Genomic DNA, 18,798 nt, shown 5'->3' with positions numbered 1-18,798 from the left:
AAGGAAACATCGTTTGGTTCGTATCGGAGACAATGATATCGTACTCATCTTGTGTATGAGGATTGAGTTGGGAGGCACTAGCAAACAATGCGTATGAGGGACGATTGAAGCGCGTACAATAGTGGCTTTTTGAATAGCCCAAAATAGATGAGTCCCTTTTGATACATTACTCCAGACAATTCCCTCATTCACCATTGTTGAATTGACCGAACCTATTGCTGTTCATTGTTCTTCATTGTTCGTACTTTTATACCAATCGAATATAGAGCCTCAGGCAGCGATGAAGTAATCGGGTGTTAGCACTAAACCCGAAGGGGCCTCCGTGCAACGTCGACCCTGCCATCTTATCGCAAACCATCGAGTCCATTGTTCCTCCATAAATACCTGATTGGGTGTGGAGCTTGTTTTCTGGTTCTCTTCATTTGGGGTCCTGTCACTTCACCAGCTCCTCCCTCGAGGCACGCTCTTTTCCCCACAGAGGAGTCAATCACGAGCGCCAGCCCACTTTCGACCTACACCTCTCGACAGCTTCTCGTCAAGCCGACGCCAAGCCCAAATCTTCGGCTTCCAATGTCCTAGGCCCATAATATAGGACTTGAAAATTGCGCTCCAACCAGTCTACGGATTCTATCCTTCGTCTCGGGTCGCAATCTGGCCTTTTGTTGACGCAAAGGTGCAGATCATTGAACACTAAGGGCCATATGCCTATGGCGGAGACCAAGCGTCAGAATTCAGTCAAGGCGCCGGCGCAGAAGCAGTCCGGCAACGCCACAGGCTCAGGAATGGCGGCAGCGGCAGTGCCCTTGGAGGCAGCTTTGAGCGGGGCCATTGGTGCCCGGTGAGTCTTATCTGTCACTAAATGTGTCTACAATCCCACCGAATTGCAGGGCTGACTAGGCTCTTTTGTTGTCTTGTAGCGTCCGTATTACGACCGCTCAACCCACTCAGTCGACCCTGGAAGGTACTCTTTTCACCGCATGCCCGATCACCAACCTGGTAGCAATCAACACAGTCCCTGCGAACAACCCCGGTGATGCTAAACAAGCGCAAACCGGTAATTATCACGTCATTCCTATCTCCCGCATCCAGAACTTCCAGCTTCTTGCGCTAGCCGCGCCCTCAAACTCCAACTCTTCCTCCTTCACAGATGCGCAACCCACAATCCAGGCCTTGGACACACGTGCGCTCAAGGCTCGTGAAGCAAAGGCGATTGGCGATGCATTTGACCGCGAAGCACGTCGTGGCAAGGGTGTGACACGGGAGGCTCAAGAGCTGTTCGATGCTTTCAGTCGCACCATGCCAGCGCGGTGGAACGGACATAATATAATTGTCGCTGATGCTGTCACCATTGCTGCACCCTATCGGATCGATGATTGTCGCCCGATTGTCGAGGGCGACACGGCTGCTCTTGCTAGAGTGCGGAAAGTGGTAGGTTCTTTCGGTGGTCGAGTCAGCTTACTTACGATTCGCAAACTAATGACTTTCACTTTAGCTTGAGATGGAGCGCAAGAAAATTGAGCTTCGCAATGCCAGCGCTACCATCGGCTCTACTAGCACGTTCTCGCGCAACCCCAGCAGCCCCGGTGACCAGCGCAAGGGTGGCTAAAGTGGCTGTGTCATCGATTCAGGCGTCTGCAACACAGGTCCGACCATTGTGACTTGCTTCAGCGTTGAAAGGAGCGATGTGAAGCGCTCATTAAGATTTATGGAAAGATACCCCTAGCGAGCGAGCGATGTTGCAATGAGATTGAGGCAGATTTGAAGGTGGATCTTATAACCCAATTGCGCAGTCATCCACACTGCCCGGCTAAGGACCTCCCATCTCCGGATCTCAATGGACTCAAGTCGACGGTATTGCTGCCAACTGCCTTCCCTCGCATCTCGTTGTTGGGCTGTTTCCGGTTGAGAATAATATTTCCATAGTCGCTTGCTACAATACCAATTCTTCGACATAACCACATTGATATGTTCCTTAAATATTTAAGTGTAATAAACAAGTCATAAAGAAACGCATCCAAATTATGAGATCGCTGACATGCTGATGCTGATGCTTAAAAGAAAAATGGATGCTCATAAGGAGCAAGCGGCTGGAATACAAAAAACAAAAAACAAAAAACATTACTATGGTCAACAGACGATCACACACTGTTCCAGCCAGTGGCCGCATGCGAGTTGAATCTAGGCCGAACTAATGGGGGCTCGCCCGGGAATGACATCTGACACCGTTCCAACAAAGCCCTCCAGTCCTGATATTGAAGTCGGAGTAGAGTTGGACCCAGACGCAAATGCAGACGCCACAGTGGCTCCTGTTTGAGACGACGCAGGAGTGACCGAAGTACCTGGCATCACAATGACTTGGGATCCGAGCTCGAGCCACTCGACCGAGGAAACAAACGCAAATGTGATCTTCACGTCCTCTTTAAGTGCTTGTGCAGAGGAAGCGGTACCTACAATCGAGGCAGATGCGGTGCCAGATACCACTTTGCTGATGTCCATGGCGGAGCTGCGTCGGCGGTCTGAATCGGAGGCCCCGTCACAGTCCACCTGGCTCATGATACTATTTGCACTAGTGGGATTAGACTTATCCGCAGGCAAGTGGGAATCACCATCGAAGTTGAAGAACTCGGGTTCAGATGGAGAAGATGGCTCCGACGACGTCTCTTCACCAGTGCCGGCAAGAGCCATGCAAATTACGCGCACCGTGGTGCGAACATTGGCAACATAGGCTATCGCATTTCCTCCTAGTAACAGTGGAGGAGAGTTCGGGGCAGAGAACTCGGCTGAGCGGAACGTGGCGGTGAATCCGGTGTGGAAAGGCAATGAAAGCAACGCAGGAGCAGGCGATATTTCATTCCCGCCCGAGGTTGAGACATGGAAGTCTGAAAGAACCATGCCTTTTCGTATTCGACCGAAACGTGGTAAGACACCATCTTCTAAATAGCCAACTGGCTCAATGCCAATTGTTCCCACCTGGTCTCTCACAAGACGTCGCACTGGTAGTCGTAAGTCCCTTACACTAACAACGCGGATGCGTTGCCATTTCGCTTGCGGGTCTTTGCCAGACAATAAACTCTGCGGGAGGGATGCCGGATGATCGCCCGAGGGACCGGGCCCACTGCGGGACAGCGACCCTCCCGGTGTTTGGGCCTCTTGGCTTGAATCATTGGTAGTGTCCACCAAAATGGGGCCGATGACCATCTCATCACCAATAGAAATACTGCCACGTCGGACCAAACCGCAGAGCACCATTCCCCGATTTTCTTGTCCATTCGTCTCTGAGTCTATTGAATAGACTTTGGACGGTGGGATTGCAAATACTTCATCCACGTCGAATATGTTCGAGGAGCCATAAGGCGACATTGGAACTCCATTCGGGACACGAACGATTCTTTGCGAAGGTCTTGCGGGGATTGGGAGGGACCGAAGGAAAGCATGGAGCTTGCCTATACCAGAACCATCTACCGCACTAGTCAGAAGGATGGGCACAGTATGAGCCCATTTTCCTTCGGCGGCAGCGATCGCTTTCTGCGCTTGGAGGCTGTCAACATCACTGATTTGCTGAAGGTCGACTGGTTTGTCACCAACGGGCGGTGTTGGGAGTATTGCAGACTGTCGTCCAGCGGATTTGACCGTAGAGAGAACTCTGGCAAGCGTGTCTCTTAAGCCACTGCGACTTGCAAGATCCATCTTTGTGATGATAATCAACACGGGGACCTCTAGCTTCAGGCAAAGTTCTAGGTATGCCAAACAGGTTTCAAGCTCGGATTGCTCATTTCCTGCCTGCCCGGCGTCAAGGGTCTGGTCGGAGGAATTGGCTGGAATGCACAGCATTACATAGTGCGGGGCCCAGCTTACTAGGCCTCTCAACGTGGATTTGAGATATCGGACAGAGCCAGGCAAGTCAGACACAAAGGCCAGCCGCCCTCCCTTTGATGCAGCATGAATATCATCCCAGCCAGCAACATTGCCAGAGGCATAGTTGATCACATTGGGAGACGAGCCGTTAGTATATCCAATGAGTTCCTGGGCAACTGAACTGGTTATACCAGACGAGATCTCGTGGCGGTGTTTGAGCAAGCTCAGCCTACTTTTACCTCTTCCGTTGTCGAGTGCAGAGGAAGTCAAAGCCCCGAGCAAAGATGACTTTCCGGCTGTGCTGGGGCCTGTGAGCGATATTCGGATCTGTTCCGTATGAGAGTAATCTTCACTGGAAGGTCCATCGTTCCCTGGCTTTGGGTCTACTGCATTTCTCAGACCTTGTTTGATCTTGGCCTGGGATATATTGTAGAAGTCCAGGTCCGGACTGACTAGAGCCTCAGCAACCCAGAGCCTCTCGGTGTGGCTGTGCGTTGAGTCAACCGGCTCAGAGGGCGAATCCTCAGCCCACTCGCATTGTCCAACCACGACTCGGCGGAGAATTTCGACTTTACATCCGAGGCTAGCAGCCATCGTTCGCAAGTTGGACACACTTTCATCCACCTCGTCTTGAGTGAGGCCTACGAAAGTACCGTCGTCGGCGACACCAATCTCGTACAACGCACCTTGACTCTCCTCGAGGCCCGGAAGCAAGCGGGCGGGTTTCAAGGGTGCACCCAACTCCGGTGCTGCGTCGGGGAGGACTGGCACAACAAGTTTTGAAGTGGTAGATGAATGAAAAGGGGAGGACTGCTGCAAACGCCACAGTAGTTGGGTAGTCAGCCCCTGCAGTCGCTGCTGGCGGCTCTGATTTGATCTTGTTTGCATCGGTCTCAGAGTCGGCTCCGAACTTGGCGACGCAGATGTTGATGTCAAAGCACGATGATGAAATGAACCCGCGACAAGATTGCCTGTCGAGATAGAAATATATGAACGTCTAGGCCGAAGCAGCAGGTGCAATTTGTATTCCGTGGGGCCCTCCTGGGGCTCTGGCTCGAGTTTGGAAATTCCATAGTCGGACAATAAGTCTGCGCTGGTGCGCGATAGAGCTGTGCTGGAACGCGACTTAACAGCTAACCCCCGACTCGCAGATGCGGGTACTTGGGGGTCGATGATCCCGAAGTCGACCATGGGGAAGACACCCGGGGCGGGTCGGGGTCATAGGTGAAGATGGACGCCATATTATCAACGACTCAGACAGGCCGTAAAGGTATTGGTAATAAACAATAATATAGAGATAGATAAAGCTTTCCAAGACTCAAGCCGACAAAAGGCATTGTACTAAAAGAATTGAAACTGTGAAGCAGGACACTTCCATTGAGTCACAATAATTGGGGTCATCCCCGAGATCACGTGGTTGCCTCTAAACATCAAAGGGTCCAAGGTCCGGCCTTGGCTGTTCTGCTCACAATATTTGAGACAACAATTCAATTCGGTGAGACAGCTTTGAATCCCTCAACGCCAGGTCTTGATCTCCTGGCAAAATGATGTGTGTTCATATAAGTTATGTCTCTACTCGGTAGATGATTCTCTGCCTTCGGTTCTGCATTTCCCTTGAGCAACATGGATATTGCGAGCTGTCGTGCGAGTGAATACCGCACCACATACCGGACATTCAGCTTTGGCCACTACACCCGATCTTTCACGCTGGTGCCGAAGCAGATTGCTGAATGTGGAGAACTCACGGCCATTGCAGCCATGGTCCCAGCATTGTGGTCGCGGACGTGATGTCGCATGTCGAATCGGAGGATCTGTATCTGCGGTAGAGGTGGCCGCAGATTCTGGTGAAGAGTAGGTTGGCTCAGGACTGATCATCGAAGGTGGGTTGGAGTTAATGGTTGCACCATGTGATCTAAAAGTTAAACATTGATTAGGATGGTGAGATATAACGCCAACGCACAACTCACTGGATAGCTGTGCCTTCGTGGAAGTAGTAGCCGGGCTGGTTCATCATATAAGGGGCACTGTGCAGAACGTCAGCTTCGTGATTGTTGGGCGACGCAGGCCACATGGATGATTTGTTTGACATACGACGTCATGAGAGGTTGTTCGGTCAATGTGGGTGGGACAGAGGGGGAATGAGAGTGCATAGAAGGGCTAAAATGTGCGCTGCGTTGCTCGTGTCAGACGTATGTTGCGAAACAATCAAGGAACCCACTTACCCTTGAGATTGACTGTGGGGTGCGACAGTCCTTGGTGTGCTAAGATACGACGGCGATAGTTGTGGCTCATGTTGTTGGTATCCATGATATGATCTGAGATGCTGGCCAGAGTAGCCTGTTGGATATGCCGGGGAAGGGTATGGTTGGTGTGGAGATTGAAATGGTGGGCTAATGTGTCCTGGTGATGGCTGCAAAGGGTAAGGCCTGCCCGTCCATGGATGCTCTGCAAATTTCATCAAAGACATATCTCAAAATTGACTCGGGACTCCTTACCATGGGGATTGTGCTGCACCGGGCCAGCGAAGTACATATCTGATACCACCGACATTGGGTATGATGAGACGCCAAGGCCGCTGCTGGGAGAATTACCTGGTTAGCCCTGGATGCGACTCAGGTATGAACATATCATTCTCTTATGACTTGCCGTGAGGTTTGTGAGGACAATTCCTGTCTGGTGTGATTCGTGTCCTCAATAGGAGGGTGGCCGATTGGATCGTTGAGTGGATAATCTGAGCTCAGCAGAGTGTCCAGTTGCCTAGGAGGGATAAGCGCTGTTGCTGATTGCTGTGGAGAAACTGAAAGACCAAATCTTTGCGCTGACAGGGAATGGTTCTGCGCAACAAAAGCACCGTGACCAGACCAGTCAGGGCTTGATCCTGGGATAGCCGGTGAAAAGCTTGGAGTTTCCACTGGATCAACTGGCGGAGACAAAGCTTCAATGTCGGATGGGCAATCTGAGACTGGCAAACTTGATTGAGTCCTGGGAGAGAATGATGCCTGTGAGCCAGATTCTCCAGGAAACATTAGGAACTATATAAGTCGGGGACATGTGAGATTGCACGTCCTGCAACAGGGGCGAAATGATACGAGTGAAAGGGAATAGTGATGCTTGAAGGTGTCAACATACAGTTTGTGCCCCGAAGATTCGGTCAATGCCCTAGGTATAGGAAATCAAAAGGGCTTTGGGAGGATTCTAACTAGGCCACGGAACGGGCGCGATGAAGTGTTTAAAAGCCCCCATCGATGGGTGTCTACCGAAGATCCCCGCAATAATTTTATGATCTGAGTCCCCGGTTGGGTAGCTTTGCTGGCCCACAGGTTCAAAAAACCAATACCTAGTTCTAGAAAATTTCTCTGCATTCAATGCCGGGGTTGTTGCTGAAACACACTTGTGTCCACTACCCGTTTGTTCACCGTCTTGGTCGATCTTAAATGTGAGATCATTGGCTGTTTAACACGTAAGAACACCGGACTGGGAATTTAAAAGACTTTAAAAAAAAATAAAAACCAAAATCTTATGGATCTTCAAATTGGGTGGGCCGATGGGAACTACTATCACGAGCCAGAGCCGGACTTTTGACCCCCACAAATGACGGGTACGACAGAGTCTATGCGGGAAAAAACATTCGGGAGAGATTGCGACTGGGGCCATGGTCTGTACAGTAATGATCCTCCTTGACAGGGGAGATATCTTGGTCTGGGCATGAAATTTAGCCCCATTATAGGAATTGGGGGCGAATTGGGGGCCATGACGTCCCCGATAGTTTACCGCGTGGCTGGCACCAAAGTTCTATGATTTTTACGGCGTACGGAATATGACTAGGTTGACTAGGTAAGAAAAAGAAAATGGGGGTTGGAAAGACTGGGAGTCGATGGAGTCCGCCATCCCCGGCCCGCCGGTGCTTGTCCATGGCCCCTATCAGTCTTGGCCCCCACGAACACGGACGCACCGTTGAAAGGAAAAGATTTCACAATGGTACGTGCATTTGAAACCCAATCTGGTGGAATGACATCTTAGTTCGAACGAAAAGTATACGTTGAAACGAAACTCAAAACGTACGCAAGCTCCTATCTGGGTAAACGGTAGTATTCAAAACCCTACGTAAATCGGGTGATTTCCGCCCCAGATAGTCAACCCGAACTAGGCCTAGTAGCATCCGGTTCTCGGTTCGTTTTAGCTCCCAAATAATTAATACCCTGGGTGTTATAGGTCTTGGGTGGTTGGTCCAATATCCGGGCCGTTGGATCTAGGCAAGCATGTATCAAGATAAAAAAAAAGTTGAAATGGTGGATCCAGCAAAACATGGCTCAAGCGAAATGGCATTTGTCAGGGTCTCATGATCTTCTGCCCTTTTATTTAGCGCTGTGGCAATTTAGTGTCTTCCCCAAAGCTAACGTCGGACTGGTGCGCTTGTCAAAAAGCCCAATCGACCCCTGTAGCCATAGGCGTGATCCGCTCTACCCCCAAGGGATCTGCACTTATATCACTCTCAAAGATCCAAGCCATGTGTCGAACCTGCATTGGAGATCACTCTAGCCCTTCGAACTTGGGTGGGTGATATGCATAAAACCATATGGATATGCATGTAAACGTCGCTGACCCTAGGAAACGTGTAGAACTTCATGACTGCCTCTTGACACACGAGGGGACATTTTCCCCAAAGGATACTGATTGAAAGGACCACCAAGAGCCCGAGTCAACGGTCATTGTCGCTATCTGATGCACTGGCGTATACCATACTGTTGCAATATGAGGATGATAAAGCGTTTTGTTTTTTTTAATTTTTTTTTGAAATGCACATTGTTTGCATACCCACTTTTGATGTGATATGCCTTGGCCAAGTCGCCAAGAAAATAAATCAGAGACAAAATAAATTCCAAGAAGACCAGAAGCCTACCGGATAATGGGTGCTCGGTCTGAAGATTCTCGGTCCACGGGTTGAGCCCGTAGATACTCTTCAGCAAGAAACTCGCACCAAAAACCTCGGAAATGGAGTCCTGCCCGAGCGGAGGACAAACAGGAAGACTGAACGGAGTGCAGATGACGGAACTCGGCGGTAGTCTACTCCATACGATTACACGAAGTGGAAACCTGAGTAAATGAAGAGGATCAGCCGTTATTGATGCTGATCATTAATGTGTTGTGCCCAAAAGCCACCGCTCCATCATTTGGTCCCTGTTGATCCTTCAAAATCATCAACATAGCACCTGGCATCCACCTGCAAGTCGGGAACAAAAGGCGTCTTGGCCGTTCATCGCCTTGGTACGAGTTTCAATGCTATCATAGACTCTGCTTTACTAGAAAGTGCTCGCACCGTTATCTTCGTATGACTTTTAGTTTTTGTAGACCCGTGGAACAAGTTGCGGTCTTTTGGGGTCAAAGGTACCAAAACACTAGATACATGTCAATTCTCCGTGGGTTTAAAAAATGACAGCTTTGGATGAATGTATTGGGTTTGAATAGACCCCAGATCTGTTCACTGATCACAATAGATGAATGATCCAGAGGAATGTGGTGGGTGAGTTTTACAACAGAGGTGAAGGGTCACATCACGTGACACCACGTGACGATATCTTCTCAGCTTCTGCGATTCCGACGGCATCACCAAAAACCAATCCGCGCTCCTCGCTCCTGGCCCCCACAGTAATACCCATCTGCCAGCGGCTCATCCATCACCTCAAATTTTCCACTAGCGTGCAGCTTGAACTGCCAATATGAAGCTCGTCCGGTATGTGTCGACACTCCATTGTGCGCGGCGAGAAGAGCTCCCGCGGCGCATGAAGCACCATCAAAGCGCATCTGCTGACCTTGTGTGATCTTCCAGATTTTTGATGAAATGTGCCAATGAAACGGTCACTGTGGAGCTGAAGAATGGTGAGCTACCCCCCGCGCATGCTGTCAATCCCAACCTTGCATCTCCAAAGGCCACAGCCTCTTCGAAAAACGCAAAGCATGGCATCCTCTAACTTGATCCTTGTGTATAGGCACAATCCTTCACGGAACCATCACCTCTGTCTCCCCTCAAATGAACACCTCTCTCCGCACCGTCAAGATGACCCCGAAGGGCCGTGACCCCGTTTCCCTCGATACCATCAACATCCGTGGCTCAACGATCCGTTATTACATCCTCCCTGATAGTCTTCCTCTTGACACCCTCCTCGTGGACGATGCTCCCAAGCCGAAGAACAAGGCGCGAAAGGAGACCGGAGATCGTGGCCGCGGTGGCCGCGGTGGCCCACGAGGCCGTGGTGGCCGTGGAGGACCTCCCCGTGGTCGTGGTCGCGGTCGTGGTTTCTAAATTTCTAAATTTTGTGAGAGGGCAATCTGGCGTTTTTAGTCTTCGAAATTCGGTTCTGTTTTGCATGATCACAGGACACAAACAACATGTCCTTTTCTTCTTATTACCCACGGATTCCGGTTCGAACATGGGCGGTATATCGAGCAACAAAAAAAGCAATTGAAACGGATATCTCTGCCCATGAATTTACCTGGTTCCATGGGCCTCGAATCGCAAGCTCCCACCGCGATGCTGGCTAAGTGCAAAGTATCAAAAGTTCTTGAAACAAGCCGGCTCCACCAACCCAATCCACGCTATCAGACAGTGTGGTTTGCCAAGGCGAAAATTGAGGATCATAGACAATTGCTTTGGGACAAGAACCCCCCAAAAAACATATGACTTAAACTCAAATGAAAGACATACTGAAACCAGACATACTTGCTATACATTCTCGGCTCCGGCTCCGCTTGTATAGCACTCGTGGACCCCCGGACAGCAACGGATCTCCCCTGACGCGTATCTAGTAGCCTATCGCAAGGTTCCAAAATTCACCATCACCCACACGCACCTTGAGGCAACACTGAAACTCTAAATGGATAATCAATTTAGCAACCAGCGTTGGGTATCTCGGGTAGCAATTCATCTCGAGATCTGCAAGACACGCCAAATGTATTTCTCCGAGAAGTGCCCGAGACCTCGGGTTCGCGTGAAAACACTCGTTTTTCAAACGGCCCAGGAAACTGCCCAGGTGCTCGGTAGTCTACTATTCGTTGTCCAGGAAAGGGATATTCGTACGGAACACTGTCACCTGGGCACGGGTTGATTGGACTTCATTGTTCCGCCGAGTCAACTCGGAATTTGCATCCAATGGAGAGTAGTCCAGACTCCACCAACACTGGTGAAGGCGTAACCTTGGAAGTAGAATGCTGTTTGAATAGCTGATTCTGAATGGACAGAATATGGACGCCGAACCCTACTTCGTGCCTATTCGGGTTCGCTCTCGCGAGTGGTCTCGAAGATTGATGCTAACACATACCAGGGACCTACTCCGTATCATGAAAACGGCTTGTGTATTCCACAATGCACTGAAACAGAAGCACTGGAGCTCGCTAGCCAAGCAGCAGGAGCCCACCTGGGCACCTGAGCAGGCCCACGGGTGCCCAGGTGTAAGTAGAATACCGACTTCGTCCAGTGGGCGCAGCAGTAGACTAGTGAAATTGAATGCCGTAAAGTCAAAGTAGATTAAAAGAATAAACAGTGATCGCCAGAAAGACTTCGGAAGGTGTCTCAGAGCTCAAGCCTCACAATGGCAGTCACTGAGCAACGCAACTATAAGGTCCTCGTACAAAATGTGGACTGCATGAGGAATTTCCCTGTCGCTGTTATATCGCGAATGAAATCCACCCAGCATGATGCGTTCAAACACCTCGAATAGGATTTTCGATGGACTCATTACGAAGTATGCTGAGTTCTTGGATCGAGTGATTTGGATCATTAAGGTCTGCCGTAGTCCTCTTACAGCTAGAGTGAGCCGAGCCTTTTTGATCCATATACTAGCATTTGTGCAATCACGTCCCGCTACGCCAGGAATGAAAGTGGATGGCGGGCGCAGAGCATCCGAAGCGTCCCGTGTGCGAACTACAGAATGCCTGATCGATCCAATTGTTCACAGTTTAGCTCCTCCGGGGCCGGGCCCGGATTTCGGAGATGGCACTTTGGTCCCCATTGCAGATTTCATTATGCTTTCTTTTAGCTTTTTTCTTTTGAATCTTTGAATTTGTAATGGATTCCCAAGGGAGATCTGTACGGAGTAAATTAGATAGTATAATCCTCCAAAGCCTAGAGACACCCTCAGGTGACGTATGCATCTGGGGCATCTAAAAAGTTACCCCTGGGGTGCCATGTGGTCTACGGAGTAGTTTGATTGCCCGTTAGGCTCCCAATCAGCTGGTTCTGATATCATATTTTGGTATATTTTACCGTCTGAGACGGGCATCTTCCGTACAGAGTACTATGAGACATTATTGCGAACTAGTACCGAAAAACGCGGTGCCCAGAAGAGATAAGCTCAATGACCCATTGTCCCTGTTACAAATTCAGTACTCCGTAACTGGATAGAGATCCAGTCTAAGCCATGATCCTCACTAATATACATGTGACCTTTGACCCGCATCGTTGAGAACGACTGCCGATCTTAATCACCAGGGCCGAAACAGCGGTACCCTATAATCAAAAAGCATTTAGCCTTTTTGACCGTTGACGGCCACGCCTTGTCATCCCGATTTGGCATTCCTCTGGCCCAGTGGGGGCCAAAAAGACCGAAAAGGCGGGTACGAATCGGCGATCTCCCTTCGTCAGAAACTCCAGATGGCATGACACCTGGGCATGTGGAGACCGAATGATTGCTCATAGTGGAGATCCGACATTTCACTGACTGTCAAACTTTGAGCGGGCATCGAACTGATCAAAAGGAGGCAATGAAGCCTCCTTATGTGAAGAAATCAGAGTTTGCCCAGGAATACCCCGCCGATGGTTCGATGTGAAGATGAGTAATGTAGAAAAACAAAATCCACTGGCAGGTCTGATAGTGATGATCAGTACGGAGTACACATTGGGAAACTGCTTCAGCTCTATTGATCTTCTAGAGGCAACTGCCAAAAGCAGTATGAGGTGAATTCATCGGCTTCCATGTTGAGTTAGAGGCTCATTGACTGCGCAAGAATTGCCTAGTTGTCATTGATTTAAATGACGATCAAAGTATGCCGGCGAATTCAGCTCGATTTGGACTCTAGCGACCATCGTTTTTGATCCCCGGGCCCTGCCAAAAAAAAAAAAGGAGTGACCTCGAGTTCTATGGGTGGATTTTGAAAACCAGGGATTTGATCAAAGGGTTCTCCTTAATCTAGGAGATAGGCTCTAAACCGTTCAATCATGCTCATCCACACTTGGTCTAACATGATTAACGTGAATCCCTCCCTGCCATCGCATGGTTCTCGGCAACCCTGTATGCGTCATCGCAGCTGGTATCTTGCAAAGCTTTTCATTACCCCCAAAGCTTTCCGCCACGGTGAAAAGCTTGGAGTTATGACAGAAATTTGAGGCAGCATCAAGCCACTCAAGACCGGGTCAGTTGCCAATGGAGAACATTTGACGACTATTGCAATGTTTTGAACATGAAGAAAGCATCTTGAGCCGCGGTGCGACACGAAGACGAAATGTCTGGAGTCCACGATGAGCCAGTCGTTGGTCAGAAATGCCGGGCACGCTTCTAGCGGCATTTTGAATGAACGAAAATCGTCATTTGGTCTTGAGGCAGTTCAAAGTAATTGCCCTCATCAAGCACCCTTGGGCATTTGACTTCGGTCTTTATCACATTTGAAGTACTCTGGATCTCATGGTGTGGCCGCTGATATATTTTGTCACAGAACAAACACACTGTTTGCTCAAAGTCAAGAGATGTTTGGAAATGTCGTGACAAGAATGTGTTGTCCACAACAGCCAAGGACCCTCCGATATGGGCCATATCAGCTACAGCCCTGGTGTCGGCAAGAGAAAGGGTCGGAGTGGTCGGTGACTCAACCCACACAGGTCACACTCTCTCTTGAGACTTATAAATGAGTGGAGCTAACTTTGCATGAATATCATCCACAAATGATAGCTTCATGCCAAAAGCCGGGGCGAGATGCATCAAACACCTCAGCGTTCCACCTTATAGGCTGCCCAGGGCGACAACATGGGAGTTTATTTCCAGCTCTCGGAAAATAGCAACAGTTCTGCCATACCAGGAGAGGAAGCTAAGTCATGTTCGGCGGATTGAAGGCTTGCAATAACTCCTTCGAAACTTTCCGGATTTGAAGTTGAAGAGCGGCATGTAAGATCACACGTGGAATACAGCCTGCTCTGGAGAAAATGTAGCTGCAGGGCAAACCTGGACACAGCCTTGTGAGTGTTGGGAAGCATCTGAGTATTTGGAGCAAGCGTACCGGCTTGACCTAGGCACCTGTTGCGGGATCATGCGGGAGCCCGGCTCGAATAACACGGGTGCGAAACCCTTGCAGTTTTGGGAATTCGTGTTCTATAGGTGCATTGGCTTCGCATAACCAGAAGAACACTGAAACCATACATGAAGGCTCTCATGGTCGGATCGCCTTGGATGATTCATGTGATCGAAATGCTTGATATCAACGTTAGTCCTGTGATTCTCTCACACCCTCTCACTCACTTACTCACCTTCTTTTTCTCGTCCTTCACAATACATTACCTGATCGTCTATTCCTGCTCTCGGACTCTCGACACTGCAGGATGGAGCCCTCCATGTAGGTAGCATCTGTCTGAGCATCACATAAGATGACTCAACTCTTCACACATGTTTCTGAGGTACCATGTAGCGACTTTGGCTATTGAGGTGGGAGCAAACCTTTACGACAACACAGTGTATCGTGAGACGAGAAGAGGAAGGAGAGAAAAGAGAGCTCTCTCGGCCCACGTTGTCTACCTGCGGGGAGCCTGACAAACCGGGCACCCACAGACCCCGACATTGGATCTACTCAATTCCTCATGCCTGGCCGATGCAGTAGCCTTGAATCGCTCATTTGCTAATCTTCTTAAGCTTGTTTCGTGTGGAGTCCTTGTGGAACACCCAAATCTCACGGCTATGGCTTAGACACATGGGGCAGGCCCAATGGCGGGACTCATCTCCAACAGTCCCGTATTTAGGGCATCAAGTCTTCAATTGCTTTCTGCCGCATTCTTCCCCTTTGAGATCTTTCTAGTGCCACTGATTTTTTTCTTTCATCGGGAAGGAGGGCGGAGATTAAAAATGTGGAAACAGGGTTTGACCCTTCGTCGCGGACATATTCAAGTTCACCTACGGAGTTGTGCTGACTTTGTTTCAACTGGGAATATCTTAGCATGCTGCTATTGATTACACAAAATGATTGACGTCTTTATCCCGTGTCATATCGCATTCTTTCAAGGTTGAGCTCATATTACAAATGTACGAGAAGATTTGAAGAATTAAACGCCTTGAAAGCTACCGATTAAGAGTCATCATCAAAGACGCCGCGGGCATAGGGATAGAAATTTTTCGAAGGATGATTAGCACAACAGGCTACTTACCATGCCCAGGTGGTCCGTGGAGTCCACGGGGAAATCTTGGAACAAATCAAACTTTTCATCATAAATGGTTCCAAGTCTCACGCTGAAACGAGTAGGGTTGTTTTACACACAGCATCCAAGTACTGATATTTTGTCTCCCCCACTACTAGTTACAATTTTATAAATACATAGCCAAACCGCTTTTCAGTCTTCAGTTGTCATTCTTTCTCCTGTTCAATCAATACACGTCAACAGTACGGACAATGTACGGTTTCAACATCATCACTACGGTGGCGCTCTTCGGGCTGGCCCATGCCGGAGATAAGATCGGATTTGGACCAAACTTCGCTGTGAGCTCAACCGGTAGCACATGGATCAAAGAGGGCAATACTACCCTCATTTTACCCGAGACTCCTTCGCCACAGGTAGAGCGTCTGGCTATCTGGCCTGGGATGGAGACTTCCAACGGCAATCTGGTGCAGGCACTCGCTGTCTCCTTTGAGGATCCCGCAGCGTGAGTTGACGAGGGCTAGATACAATGAGCTCCCTTGCTGACTTTATAAAAGGAACTGCGGTGCACAGAAAGGACAATGGTGCGTTTGGGCTAGCACACTGCAAGGTGAGTAGAAACCTTAACGCCTGAAACTGAGTCCTAGCTGTACTGAACTCATGCCAGAGACTCAAATTTCTGGAAAGATGGTGCCCGCATCACCTGGGGATAGAATAACTATGCACTGTCCGTTTATATCTACATTGCTGTGATGATAATCACTGATGGTTGAGACAGACGTTTACAATGACTCGACTGGCGAATATGACCAGTCTTCGGCCATCAATGGAGAGATTGTCTCTACTCTTTCTACCAGTAAGAACTCGTCTTCTCAACAATTATTCTGGGGTTTATCTGACAATTGCAGGCTCTGGGCAAGCTCAGAGGTGGGATGTTGCTGTAGAATGTCAGGTAGATGCCTGCACGCGTCGCTCTCCTCCTCACAGTGAGTCATTGTCTATTCTTCGATTGCAGATTTTGAAAAAAAAAAAGAGAAACATTGGAAAAGGAAAAGAGAGAAGAAAACTAATCTGAGCTCAGGATATGTTGATACAACAATTATACTCAACGAAGCGAACCCTTACTGGTCGCAAGGCTTAAACACCAAGTGGTCTGAAAACTCAGGCCTGGAGACTACTGACGGGGGCAGAACATGGACAGTGAGTACCATCGAACTCAATTCGCACTTATATGACGAGAGCGATATCCAGTACGATTAAGCATCTTGATTTTATTTTTGGGGAACGGACAGGACTTTGATGGTTTCTAAGGTCCTTTAGCAGAAAGCCAAAATCTTGCTTCTATCGATTTGAGTAAAAGATATCCGAATCTAAGTGTACGGAGTACGATAGAATACCTTTTGATTTTAACTGGTAGTCGTCGATCCAGATGGGCACTCTCAAGGCGGAGCCTCATGAAATTCGGGCTTGGGCCCCGGCGGCCCGGGGCCTGTTTTATTGCTGACTCGTTTCTCCGCTTCCCCGGGGTCCGGGGCCGCGGCGTTTCTATTGCATTATCGATGTGATTCCTTGCCCCTGGTCTGGGTCACAGGTGTGTCTTCAGTCAAATACACCTAGACACCTGAACATTTTTCGGGTGACAGAAATGTATGCCAATCCCCTATCAATGGATCTCGTCAAACCTTGGAAGTCAATGCATGAAAGATGACAATGTGCGATTGTAACTTGTCTATCGTAAGGCAATCCTCTTCTCTTGGTGTTCAAGTCAATCTTGCCCTCTTATAGTGCATGGAGCCTGGTTCAATGAACGCTTGATTGTCTCTTGATCTCACTGCGGGGAATGACTTTCCAGGCAGTGTCCCTGAACGGTTACTCCCGAGGCCCGCAGTTTATTAACGATTTTGTCGACTCACCGCATCACATATACATCTGCACTGTGACCATGCTGCAGGATGTCCCTGCCGCCCAGGTTTTAAACGATGATCTTTACCCTTGGATAGACCATTTGGGCACATGTACTCTGTACGCACAACCTTTGAACCCCTGTTCATCGGGCAGGACTCGTTTTTGTTTCCATGACTTCGCGAGTCCCTGCGATAACACGACTTCGAACCAAATCCACCGAAGGCAAGGTATTCCACTGCACGTCCTTTTTTTTCTTCTTTTTCTTTTTTTTGCAATAATACGAAAAAGTCTCCACGCATCCATGGATCTACGGCTTGTGACCAGAAACTGTGACCAGAAAATGGGTGGACATACCGAGTGGACATAATTCGTACTTTGGATTGTACAAGCAGTGTGTGCAGCTTTCGACTTCCGGCTCTCCTCATTTGGGGCTTGACCAGACCTCGGGAGACATGGAAACTGACCGAAGGCTATGGGGTATAGTTGACCACCTGGGCACTAACACGATCGCAGTGGGTACAGAATCCATCAATTGTGCATGCACCCCACTCCCCCTCACCCTTTACTCCGTACCTAGTGTAATGGGGAAACCGCGCCAGTACTCAGGTGTGCCTCAGGCATCCCAGGGGTATTTCTAGGCCCAATTCCCTAGCATAGCAATTCAAGCATTCGACATCTCTCGCAAGAACAGCATCTCTTTCCTATTCCGGTAGTCCTGGGGGGGCCTGCGTAGCTCCCTGATCCCGCCGAGCACTGAGCACCCCCGTCGTCTTGTCTGCGATGTCAGACCGCCAGCGCGCTCTTCCCACTATACTAGGTACTGGCCGACCTGTCTTAGCAGGTCGCGAAGTACGTCTCATCATGAATTTCAATCATATCTCATAGCACTCCGTCCGAAGCAGGGACAACATCTTCAGGTAGGAGATATATTGCAGGAACAGCACCGAGTGATGATGGGGTGTCGAAGAGCAAGCAAATTGCATCTGCACGGGGCAGACGATCAATGAACGCGGAATGACCATGAAAATGTGAGCGCATAGTTAGATGTTACTCTCAAAATTCTTCCAATTTACAACCACAGGGCGTGTCGTGTCCGGAGTCCGGAGTACGACGTGCAGGGCAGAGCAGAATTTGATGCGTCGCACAAACATTGCAGGTCATCCACGCTAACCCGAAAATAGAAATTCATCAACACAGGGTTCTCAGCCCCAAAACACCTTTTGAAAGTGGATAAGTCTCAAAGCAAAGACCACCATTTCCCTGCTTTTGTCTACAAAGTGGTGTTTCTATTGAAAGTTCAGTTCTGGTTGCAAACTCCTGGAGATTGTATAGGCTGACTGCAAGGGCTAGCTCAATCAGCCCTTGTGTACTCCGTGCTCCGTACTCCGGAGTATGTACGGAGTACGGAGTATGGGGATCAATGTGTCGGTATTGGACAGCCATCTGGGCAGTGGGTCCCCCTCGGGAGGTGCCGCTACTCTGAATTATCAGGGACATCTAGACGGAAGACAAGCAGCCCGCATTACCAGAGGGTGCCATCCGCGCTAGTCAGTCTCGGAATTGTGAAGCCCCACAGTGTGGGTATTGCGTTTGCTTTCGGCGAGCGCCTGCCTTCTGGGAAGATGCTAGCACTGCGAGTCCACTTTTCTTTT

General features: G+C 49.3%; 7 protein-coding genes across 7 annotated transcripts; 3 read left to right on the top strand and 4 right to left on the bottom strand.

Annotated features, from left to right (window-relative positions):
• Window positions 1–701: 701 nt before the first annotated feature.
• N7506_003997 (anticodon-binding domain-containing protein) lies at window positions 702–1,606 on the top strand (the record flags this gene model as incomplete). The annotated part of the gene is made up of 3 exons (XM_056953292.1): window positions 702–838; window positions 918–1,428; window positions 1,493–1,606. 3 exons carry the CDS (start codon window positions 702–704, stop codon window positions 1,604–1,606), a joined length of 762 nt encoding a protein of 253 aa, XP_056812181.1.
• A 572-nt stretch (window positions 1,607–2,178) lies between these two features.
• On the bottom strand, window positions 2,179–5,046 carry N7506_003996 (uncharacterized protein; the record flags this gene model as incomplete). Its single annotated transcript, XM_056953291.1, has 1 exon — window positions 2,179–5,046. One exon carries the CDS (start codon window positions 5,044–5,046, stop codon window positions 2,179–2,181), a length of 2,868 nt encoding a protein of 955 aa, XP_056812180.1.
• Window positions 5,047–5,427: 381 nt separating this feature from the next.
• N7506_003995 (uncharacterized protein) lies at window positions 5,428–5,926 on the bottom strand (the record flags this gene model as incomplete). The annotated part of the gene is made up of 2 exons (XM_056953290.1): window positions 5,428–5,767; window positions 5,823–5,926. 2 exons carry the CDS (start codon window positions 5,924–5,926, stop codon window positions 5,428–5,430), a joined length of 444 nt encoding a protein of 147 aa, XP_056812179.1.
• A 3,646-nt stretch (window positions 5,927–9,572) lies between these two features.
• Window positions 9,573–10,156, top strand: N7506_003994 (mRNA splicing protein SMD1; the record flags this gene model as incomplete). The annotated part of the gene is made up of 3 exons (XM_056953289.1): window positions 9,573–9,586; window positions 9,683–9,732; window positions 9,843–10,156. The coding sequence occupies 3 exons, from the start codon at window positions 9,573–9,575 to the stop codon at window positions 10,154–10,156; spliced, it is 378 nt and encodes a 125-aa protein (XP_056812178.1).
• A 3,276-nt stretch (window positions 10,157–13,432) lies between these two features.
• On the bottom strand, window positions 13,433–13,823 carry N7506_003993 (uncharacterized protein; the record flags this gene model as incomplete). The annotated part of the gene is given in 3 exon segments (XM_056953288.1): window positions 13,433–13,492; window positions 13,509–13,709; window positions 13,731–13,823. 3 exon segments carry the CDS (start codon window positions 13,821–13,823, stop codon window positions 13,433–13,435), a joined length of 354 nt encoding a protein of 117 aa, XP_056812177.1.
• A 53-nt stretch (window positions 13,824–13,876) lies between these two features.
• N7506_003992 (uncharacterized protein) lies at window positions 13,877–14,210 on the bottom strand (the record flags this gene model as incomplete). Its single annotated transcript, XM_056953287.1, has 2 exons — window positions 13,877–14,035; window positions 14,064–14,210. Coding segments are annotated over 2 exons (306 nt in total), but the record flags the coding sequence as incomplete, so codon positions are not given.
• A 1,285-nt stretch (window positions 14,211–15,495) lies between these two features.
• Window positions 15,496–16,501, top strand: N7506_003991 (uncharacterized protein; the record flags this gene model as incomplete). The annotated part of the gene is made up of 6 exons (XM_056953286.1): window positions 15,496–15,746; window positions 15,799–15,851; window positions 15,909–15,968; window positions 16,020–16,097; window positions 16,150–16,227; window positions 16,323–16,501. The coding sequence occupies 6 exons, from the start codon at window positions 15,496–15,498 to the stop codon at window positions 16,499–16,501; spliced, it is 699 nt and encodes a 232-aa protein (XP_056812175.1).
• Window positions 16,502–18,798: the final 2,297 nt, after the last annotated feature.

Source organism: Penicillium brevicompactum (assembly GCF_028827555.1).
Source record: "Penicillium brevicompactum strain IBT 35665 chromosome Unknown utg000003l_segment0_segment0, whole genome shotgun sequence".
In the NCBI taxonomy this organism is placed as follows: Eukaryota; Fungi; Ascomycota; class Eurotiomycetes; order Eurotiales; family Aspergillaceae; genus Penicillium; species Penicillium brevicompactum.
The sequence above is the reverse complement of the archived record's forward strand: the minus strand, read 5'-3'. Positions and strand labels throughout refer to the sequence as shown.